This window comes from Numenius arquata, chromosome 4 (assembly GCF_964106895.1).
Source record: "Numenius arquata chromosome 4, bNumArq3.hap1.1, whole genome shotgun sequence".
Classification (NCBI taxonomy): Eukaryota; Metazoa; Chordata; class Aves; order Charadriiformes; family Scolopacidae; genus Numenius; species Numenius arquata.
The window spans coordinates 20,276,677-20,287,210 of NC_133579.1; the positions used below are offsets into that span (position 1 = coordinate 20,276,677).

The 10,534-nt window shown below is 41.1% G+C and overlaps 1 protein-coding gene across 1 annotated transcript in view; it reads right to left on the reverse strand.

Annotated features, from left to right (window-relative positions):
• COLEC12 (collectin subfamily member 12) overlaps window positions 1-8,938 on the reverse strand; it is a 30,040-nt gene extending 21,102 nt beyond the window's left edge. The window contains exon 1 of the mRNA XM_074146793.1: window positions 8,932-8,938. Coding sequence (XP_074002894.1) covers window positions 8,932-8,938 — 7 coding nt within the window. The remainder of the gene's footprint in view (window positions 1-8,931) is intronic.
• Window positions 8,939-10,534: the final 1,596 nt, after the last annotated feature.

Below are 10,534 nucleotides of genomic sequence, written 5' to 3' on the forward strand. Positions count from 1 at the left end.
TCTGACTGCCATCGAAATCCCGCTACCCTCATCCAACGTGCCCCAGGTCCAGGGCTGGAGTCAAAACCCAGAGAGCTCTAACAGGCTCCTTTGTTTTCCTTTGCCTAGAGATGGACACAGTAAAGTCTTTCAGAGCTATTAAATTTACTCTTTATTGCAAATACAACTGACTTTCTAGTTTAGTAAACATATAAAAAATACTAAGGATTACTAAAGAGTACCTTGAAGAAAAGATTTGGAAGACTCATTTTTATGTCCTTCTGTGCAGTTAAATAATCCAGGCTATGAGCAAAGGTAAAAGCCAGGAATGCAACCTTCTCTGTATAGGGATGAATTACAGTGTAATCAGGGCTCCACAACGTCCCCAAGCACAGAGCCTGGTTTCAGCTTGCCCTGTTGCTCTTCCCCACCACCCCGTTTAAGGACCAAGCCCAAATAAGATTGTTCTGATACAGGAGATGCATTTAGTCCATGCTGTGAGGACACATTTTTATTGAAGGGTTGCTCTGAAAAGACATGATAGGCAAAACATTAAGCAACAACAGATGGGAGAAGCTGTGATTACATAAAACCCAGCAAGTTGACATAAAATTATACAGGTTTATCACAAAAGCCAAGAGTCAGGACTTGAAGAAGCCCATGCTTGGGCTTTCATTTGACAAAACTTCCCAGTTTTACCCACTCAACTGCTTGTTTTCATGGCTTACACAAAATGCAGTGTTCTACCACGAGAAGTGTAACCTCTCATCTAGAAAGCTGCAGAGTAAACGTACAGGGAAAGACCCTACACACCCACGCCATTGACAGAACATATGTAAAACCTGCAAAAGGGGGTTCTCGGCTGAAGTCAGCTCTTCTCCATTTGTTATTGTTGCTCCCAGAGCAGCACACTCCTCTCTGTGTCCTGTACACGTGTTTTCAATGTTGGTCTGCTCCCAGACATTTGTCACTCACTTCCAAACCCAGGGAGCCAGGGTCACTTCCGCATGATGTGCATTTCTCACTGCTGATTTGATCAACGTTTAATAAATATCAGATGGGACACAATGTGCCTTGTTTCGCTGGACACATGCTTTTTTCCATTCCTTTCCCCAACTTATTTTAATAAGAGCTCTGGTTTTTCTATCTCACTGTTGGGAAGACATCTGGCCAAACAAGACAGCGACCTAGTACAAAGGGATCCTGCTGGCTCACATGCTTTGGGGACCCCCTTCTCTGCAAACCAAGATGGTCACAAAAAATATGCAAGTGAGACATCCCCCTGTTACCAGGCTTTGTAGTATTTGTTTTTACAGCATTGCATTCCAGTGACTGAAGACTTTGTTCTCAAGCAGGGGGTATACATCTGCAGATTCCTTTTGGGCTCCAGATAAGCAGAGGTTTTGCTGGAGGAGGAGCTGGTTTTTTTGGTTGGATTTTTTTTGTTCTTGTTGTTCCCTGTTTTTTTAATGGGAGACTAAGTACCTTTGCTCTTTGACATGGAGTAACCACCTTACAAAATCCCTGACTACTCAACTATATTACGCTTCAGGAGCACATCTTTGAACACCTAAATTTTTTTTTAAAAACACATTTTTTTGCTGAATAGTTCTTTTAGAAGTATTTGCCTCTGTGTCCTTTTCTTGGCTTTTGCTGCAGGTTCTTAGGTGGCCTCATAATATTTCTGCTAGCAGATCAGTTTTGACAAAGATGCAAGGTTCCCTTTGTAGCCCTGACAAAAGATGTACTGATAAGATGACTGAAGAAATGTAGTGCAGGAAATGAAAATACATACATTAGTTAGGAGGGGTTTTCCCCATTCATTGAAAAATGAAGTGTGATTCATTGAAAAGAGGTAACATTCCTTGAATTTCGGAAGGAGGACTGCGAGCTTTGTTTGCAGCCTTCAAATGATAAATTTCTCAAAAATAATGTTTTCAGAACTGATGATCTAATAGTTATATTTAAAGGGGCCTGAGCAAACTACATCCATCTAGTTCCAACGCCCCCGCCATGGGAAGGTATCCCTGCCGATGGCAGACGGGTTGGAACTAGATGACCTTTAAGATACCTCCAACCCAAACCATTGAATGATTCTATGATTCAACATGTAGGTCGGAATCAAATACTGAGAGGTGCTTAACCATGCAGAGTTGCAACAAGCTCCCAGTGGGTGCTTATCTCACTAGCAAAAGTAGATGATACCATGAGGAACCCATATCTAGGTTTTAAATAACTAAATGCCTTGAAAAACCTGCTTAACTTCAGGCACCCAAGTGTAAAAAGGTAGTTTTTTACTAACATGCATGACTAGCCATTAGCAAAGTAAGTCTCTCTTAGGCGAGAGAGGATTTTAAAATTAAGGTATATAAGCATGTACATATATACATACATATACACACACACACACATATATTTATGCTCAGATATACAGAAAAATGTGTGTATATGTTTTTTACAGAGAAGCTTTTGTGTTGACACAAAACCGGCATATTACATTTGCAAACTCAAATCAAAAGTGGACGCATCGTTGCCAACAACAAATGTTGTATAGCTTTGAGATTACTGGATCCATCCAGCCACAAAATTCAAAGTTGAGATTTTTGCCTTGTCTTCTCTGTTGTGTTACAGGTTATTAACTGTAACTGTAAGGAGGCTGCAGCCATGGGAAGCACAGCACACACTGGGGCTTCTCCGAGCAGCCGCCCCTCTAGCCACTGCACAGTGCCCCAGCCCCTCTCCAGCTCTGTGACTTAAATGCTGCTTGGGGCGGGGGGCACTCTTGCCAGGGGGTAAGTGTGGCTAAAAGAGCAAACATCATAGTTATTGCACAACCGGTCTGCAGGAGAGGGCTGAGGCCTTAGGTTGCAGTTGTGAAGTGCCTGGTTTGGGAGAACCATGCTGCTGCCTTCATTCAACCCGAGCCAACCCTCACACCAGAGCTCCCTCACGTGTCCACATCCATCCCCAGGGCTTGGCTGGGAAGAGCTTCCAATGAAGCAAACCAAGGCCCCTCATCATACATCTACTGGGTATGAGTGGACAGGTTTTGGTAGTTGGGTGGGCAATAGGGGTGGCTTCTGTAAGAAGCTGCTAGAAGCTTCCCCTGCATCTGATAGAGCCAATGCCAGCTGGCTCCAAGATGGACCTGCTGCTGGACAAAGCTGAGGCCATCAGTGATGGTGGCAGTGCCTCTGTTCGAACATATTAAAGAAAAGGAAAAAAACCTGGGCAACTGCAGCCAAAGAGAGAATATGTCAGACAAACAACTCTTCCTGTCCTTATCTTGACTCATGAGCCTTTAGTTGTCTAGAGTCTCTCCCCTGTCCCGCTCAGGAGGGGAGTGATAGAGCAGGTTTGTTGGGCACCTGGAATCCATCCAGGGTCAACCCACCAGAGTACACCATAAAACATGGGTGATACTATGGAATTACGTCCTCTGCCACCCTCTTCTTCATGCCTTGCTCAGTCTCTTGCCATGATTTCCTTTCTGCTTGGCCCTGGGGGACATGTGAGCACCAGCCTTCCTCCCACCTCCGCAGCCTTCACAAGCCCTGTCTCCACAATGGCAATGGTCCTCCTCACCCAGGAGGTGCAGTGCTGGCTTGTGGGCAGGTGGATTGCAACAGCCCGCTTAACTTCATTCTCAGAGTTTTACAATGCCATTGGAAAAAACATTTAGCACAAAAATGCTGTCATTTGTTCCGGAATTTACTATGTTTGCTTCTGGTTTTGTAATCAAATAGGGAAAAATGCAAGCTATGCTTGTTTTGAAAAGGTTTCTAGTTATTTACTAGGAAGCAATTAAAGCAGCAAAACTTGAAATCTAAGCGGTGGGTATGTACTCCTCTAACTTGTGCCAGTTTTCCTATGCCAGGTGGAAAATCATGAAACATGGCAGCAAGACAGTGGCTGAAACAGCCACTCTATATTTCAAGTAAACACTGCAAGACACAGAGCCTCTTTCTTCATAAATTAATAAATAAATGGACCAACCCCAAACCACTCCATCCTCACAGGTTTCTAACAGTGTCCTGCATAACCCGATTGCACTGTTACATAGCTGATGGCTTTATGAATAACCTCTGGAGAGGCAAAAACACACCTCAAAAGCCTGGCCTGAGAATTTATGCCTCAAAAGAGCTGTATGACTCCTGCTGGGGCCAGTGGTGCCTGTGATTTTATCCTGAGCTTCACACCATGGAACTTCTTTTCCACCTGGGTGTTCCTTTCTTGCAGCTACGTCATTATGAGAGACTTTTAGCTTGCATTTTAGGAGAACAGCATATTCCTAGACTGTTAGAAAACAGAAAAGCGAGGAGGAGTTGTTCCTTAAGGCTGAAGGTCAGAAGACAATGGACAAATTCATCATTTACAGGATTTTTCATAATCCTGTCCCTAAAGAGATGCTGTCACCACTGAGGGGGCAATGCTGGGGCTGGGGCCAGCAGGGCTTACTATGTCCCTCATCCCCTGAAGCTGGAGGCAGATGCGACGTAGGCACTTTTTCCCAGGAGTCCAGGGTATTTCAGTGGAAATGGGTGTTTTTCTTCCCTGGGAAACCTTGGAAAAACCCTTCAGGTTGCAGCCTGAAGCAGGAGAGGCTGGGCAAATTCTCCTCCACCAGACTGAGTCTGCTGGAGGCAGCGGCTGCTTCCTGTAAATCCAAATCCCACATCTGACATAATAAAGAGCCTCAGAGGGCCAACACTATTATCTCTGGAAAGCTTTCAGCCTAAGAAATACTTTATTCTATGTAATGTACACAAACCCGTTCATTAAAGGAGGGGAGAACCCTCATTTTCAGCCTGACCATCATCTCTTACTTATTTATATAACCCAGCCAGCATTTTCTCCCTGGCTTTGTTCTTCTTCACAGTAGACCAGAGATTCACAATGAATTGTCAGAAATCCTAATTATACACTTCAACAACCATCACCATTTAATTATATAGTATTACCAAACAATGGCCTACTGTGATTAAACACTAAATATCTTAATTGAAAGGATACAAAAAGCCCAACCACAACACAGGCTAAGCAAAGACTGCTGAGTATCTGAACTGTATGTTAGGCAAACATTACGAGCAGAACTGAAGGACCAGCGTGGTAAATTTTAAGAAAAAAATCACGGATTTGCAACAGTTTAAGGTCCAGCCATAGCAATGTGGTAAGGATATCACACCACCAGAGGGTCCAACATCCCATAGACTATTAGATTTAAACACATATCTAGAGCTTAACTCAAACCAGAGCAAAAACCAGCAAGTGCTGGTGCTTTTAAACAACTGTCTGGAACAAGAGAGATGTGTCTGTCCTCAGTTACTGAAAATCAAGCAAGGAATTTCTCAGGGCATGTCTCTGGAACTAAACCCCAAAAATCTAATTAGGATGTTCAGAAGATGAGAGAAAAACTAGAACAGTTAAAAGAAAATAAAAATCATATATGAATTAAAGACCTGTTTAATGACAGGCCAGACAGCCACGATACATCACAGCAAAGAGCCTCTCTCAAACTATATTGCAATAGTGAGGAATTTAGACTGACTTGCATGAAGATATATAGCCAGATATATGGGGAGATCAAAGCCAGATCTTTGGTTTGTGCAACAGCCTCCTAAGGCAACCTGAGGATATTCCCTTCGATGAGTTAATAAAACTGGAGTGAACAAAGAATAGGCAAAGTCACAGAGGGATCCATTCTTCAGAAATATGGTGTTTAGCCAGATGGCAAAGTAACGCTGTTTCTGTCTAAGTCCGGGCCCTCTATTTTTAAATAAACAAGCTTCCCAATGAAACATGGCTCCGAATTAAGACGGTATAATTTGATGATTAATGTACACGATTTTTAGTCTTAATTTAAATTACATTCGACTGAAAGGTGGAAAAAAGGAAGCACACTCAAAGTGTCTATTTCCCCTAACATTCTCTATCTTTACAACACAGATGTAGGTGTTAGTGACCCCAGTAATGGTGTTACATCAACTTCTAGGTAGAAAAAATAATAAATCTATGCCTCGTGGGTTTTGAGATATGTGTCTTTAAGAGGGCAACATGATCTTGTCTGGCCCTATGAGCGTGGTAGGTGCTGATACTGCCGGCAGCGACATCCGTACTACACCGGGGACATGGTGAAGTCGTCCAGAGCACAGGTGCAAATGCCATTCTCTTCACAGTAAGCTTTCACCCTTAGTTTTACTGACTTATTCTGGAACTTTTGACATTATGCTAAGGACAATGCTAAAAACACTGGATCACTGGTTTACAGACCAAAGAAAAGCTTGCCCTCACCAAATGAAGACTCCAGTCACGCACAACAGGGCAGCATTTCTGTATTCACCGACGCTGTCACAAATGCTATTCCAGCTATCTACAGAAATTAAACTTTTTAATGTGCCTGCTCAAGTCAAATAGGAATACCCGAGACCATCTGTTACGTGGATGTTTCTGTGCGGGTATGTACGTGCACATGTGCATGTCTAATGCAGTTGAGGCAGGTCATTCGTTTAAGGGCATTATAAAGTCCTACATGTCTCTGCACATTGTGCTTTTAAACTCTTGTAACTCATATGAATCGAAACCAATTTTAACTAGGTAGTCAAAAGCATAGTGGATGCCCTTCTTGTTCATTTATCAGGTTTTTTTCTCTCCTCCACTACCTGGTGCAGTGGAACAAAGTGAAGTTTCAAATATATTTGATGGCATAAAAGCTGTATTTCTCTTTTTCCATTAAGGAAAAATGCAAAGTTGCTTTTGATGAGGTTTTTCAGCAGGGAAAAATAATTGCCTGCAGGCTATGAACAAGTATGCCTAACCTCATGCAGGAAAGAAAAAGTTTGAGAAAGTTACAAAGACTGATTTCTTAGCATTAAAATGCAGATGTGTCTGCATCCACAGGCTTTGTTATGTGTTCCATCTGGAATGCTGTGATGATGAGCTGACATTAACAGAACTGAAAAAGTTAATAAAGATTTGATGCCTCAAATTAACATATGGACCTTTATCCAGCCTTCGCTGGACTTAGCGGTAAGGCTTCTGTCGCCTTCATGAAGAAGCATTCTAATATAAAGATTGCCTCTTTTTCCAACTGAAAAGTATATCTGAGGATGTTATTTGGAATTTAAAAGACTTTCACCCATGGAAAAGAAGAGGTGAAGGTGTTTCTATTAATGCTGGATGCTTAACAACAGGCATCTTTTTTGGAACATGACCATGCGAACGGACTTACACCCAAAAACTGAAGAGGGCCACGAGGAAGAACACAGTAGGACCTCGCAGAAGAAACTGAGTGCAGAAAACATAGCATATCTTTGGAAGCCCATTGTACTCATTTATTTAATTATGGCTGTGAGTGCAAATTGCCATTTCTGGCTAGCCTTGTCCATGATGATACCAAGACTGCCTGGCTGAGACACTATCACCAAACAGAGAAGAAAGGCTTCCCACAGGCACTGCATTGAATGAAGCTCACAGTCACAAATGCACAGGCTGTAAATTCACTCCTAATCTCCTGAGGCTACATGCTCAACTGCAGGAGAGAAATTATGTCCAGGTATAAACACTGCTCCTCTGGAAATGTGCTGCCTTACTCCCCTTGGCCAAATCGAGAACACGGCATTAAATCACCTCCAAAGGAGAGGGGCTGGCAGGGCTAGGATTTATTTTTCACCTCGCTGCCCTTCTAAAACCACTTTCTAAAGGTAGGGCTTTTTCTTAAGAAATATTGCAGGCTTGATGGCAGAGACAATAAATCCTGTTCCCATCCTCCAACCTAACCAACCTCTTCCAACCCACCTCAGTCTCTGCATGCTTTTCCTGAATATTATCTTTTCAAAATAGATGTTTTTCCCTCTGAAGCTGGATTTCTAGGCTGAGAGGAAGGACTGCGACCCAGCGCAGCTATGATCTTTCAGTTTTCTCATTCTGCTCTCCCTTTTTCCTTCTCTCCTGTCTTCTCTGTGTCCTGCAGTATCTCCATCTCCTGAGCTCTCCCCATACCCTGGCTCGTACACATCTCACTTGTGTCCAATTTCCTGGACAAAAAGCAGACTTAGTTTGAATTCCTCAGGTATTCTGAACATTTTTCACACAGTTGTGCCAATGTGCAATGGCTGTACAATGTAAGGAGCAAACAGCCCTGATAAATGGATTTTTTCCACCTGATGACATCACAATTTCTGTGATTTTTTCCCTGCTTACTATTGACTTGTATCTAGACAGGAAATCTTTATTCCATAAATTACTAAAAGAAGTTTCTTTTGCAGAGGTGGAAGTATGGCTGATGAACGTGATTCACGTTTTCCCTCCTAATAAAGCAATAAGCAAATTTACACTGTCTTGACAAACACTGGAAACTGCTGAATTAAACCTGCTTGTTAAAGGTGAGGAAAAACAATGCAGAAGGGCATCCAAAGCCCTGTAGTCACAGACAACATATGCGACTAGCCAAGAGTACAACAAATATACTACTTACCTACATAGCACCTACCCGCTGCCTTCCTAATGTCAATGCAATCACCGTGTTAAGTCTGTGAAAACTCTACTGCAATCATGGAAATATGGAAGTTGACAAATCCACTAAAAGCATTAATCTAGTAAATCTTTAGGGTGTACCTATGCCTTGTAAGAACCTGACATTTTTTTATATCATGGCAAATGTATTAGACCACCCCCTAGCAAAGCATTAAACATGTTGCTACAGTTACAATAATAATATTATTAATAATATCTGCAATAATAATAATCTCCTTGAAACATACCCCTTGCTGATTTGCTAAAAAGAATATCTATAATCCTTTGCTTGGTAGCTTATGAAGTATTTGCAAAATATTTTTTAATGGAGCCAGGGAATTTTAGGGTCTCTGGCTCCAGAGCAGGATGGAGGGGAGGGGGCTGCCATGAGGCTGGGGGCTCCTCTGATTCCACATCTGCAGATGGAGGACTTAGACTTACCAGGCATTTTGGGCTCATTGCTACAAGTCTTATCAGGAGAACCAAATGCTTTTCTTATCCAAAAGACTAAATAAAAAAATTAGAAATTTTCACTATAAACTTTATGTGTTTTAATGAAGAGAAAATCCCATGTACTAAAGTACATTTTAATTAAGAAGGAATAACATAAATCTATAGCTACAAGTGAGATTTTGGCAAGTTTTATTTTAGACTAAAAGTTATAAGGGAGACCTGTGGTTTTTTCCCTTAATTTATGTGTAAATATGCTATTAAAAGTTCTTGAGAAAGGTACAATCCCATATAATAAAAAACCCCAACAACAAATCTTAGCTTGTGTTTCAGTGAAAGCAATTCCAAGGTAACTGAAACAGTGTTTACTTCTTTGGAGGACAACAGTTCAGGAAAGAAGGAAAATTTGTAAATGTTTTTATTTTGAAAAATTATTCTTCCTGAAGGCAATGCCAAAGATTTTCAGACTGCAAACCTAAATATCTGCCTTATAACTTTTCCACTGGTTTCCAATGTTCTTTTAGACTTGTAAATTTATCATATCTGTAACTTTTTGAAGAATGTTTAAGTCCTCAAGTAATATTTGCAATAATCAAGTTTCCTTATTTTGACATAACACACCCCTGAAAATAGGAGAAATATGCTTGCGTTCTGTACTTATTGTAAAAGGTGGTAAATGCTTAGGAAGTTAATAGAATTGAACACGCTTGTGTCAAGCCTGATTTTTTTTTTAATTCTTATTTTTTGTGAAATACCAAGATTTATTGGTCCTTGAAGGAAAAAAAAAAACAAGAAGACTGACGCAAATCTGGGGTCGATATTTAACTTCAAGGTCAATACATCTTGCTTTTTCACTCTCAAAGAAGTCAATATCTGCTGTTATTTATGCCATACTCTGCAGCTGCTCTTTTGAACTCCAACAGAGGAGAGCATCACACCCTTGACCCACAGCCTTTCAACCTAAGTGTAGAGCCACTATACTTTATTTGCTCAATGCAAGTGTCAAATGTTTTCAGCACTAAACACTCTTGTTACTTATCACAATTTCAGTTACACAAGTGTAACCTCTCTGGCTTCCATGGTGTTATGTGCAATTTATATCAGTGTAGGTGTATCACTCAACCAGGGAGCTGGAAAATGTCTTTTATTCCACGTTAAGAACCGAAGAGTAGGTGAAGCAGCCAAAGTGGCAGCTCAGTGGAAACTCTGGATTAAAAAAATTAACACATAGCACTATAACCTATTTAAGGAAAATCCAATAAACTTCAAAATAACTTTTCCTTGTGACTTCAGAGTCCACAGGAACTGACTTCCCCGTATTCCTTTAAGAATTACAAATAATAGGCTTAAAACTAATTTTCACGTATTAAGAGTGAAAATATTTTCTAAAAATGTCTGTTTCTCAGCAGTTTTATTTGACTTAGAACACTTATTTCTTGGCTGGTTCCTTGTATGCCAAACTTCAGTCCAGGATGAATTTTTCCATGGCTGAACTATATACTCCTGAAAAGCAGAGCTGGAAATGTTGAAAACCATAAACTATAGCTAAAGGCACACACCACAAACAGGATCATGAAAAGCAGAGCTTTCAGTG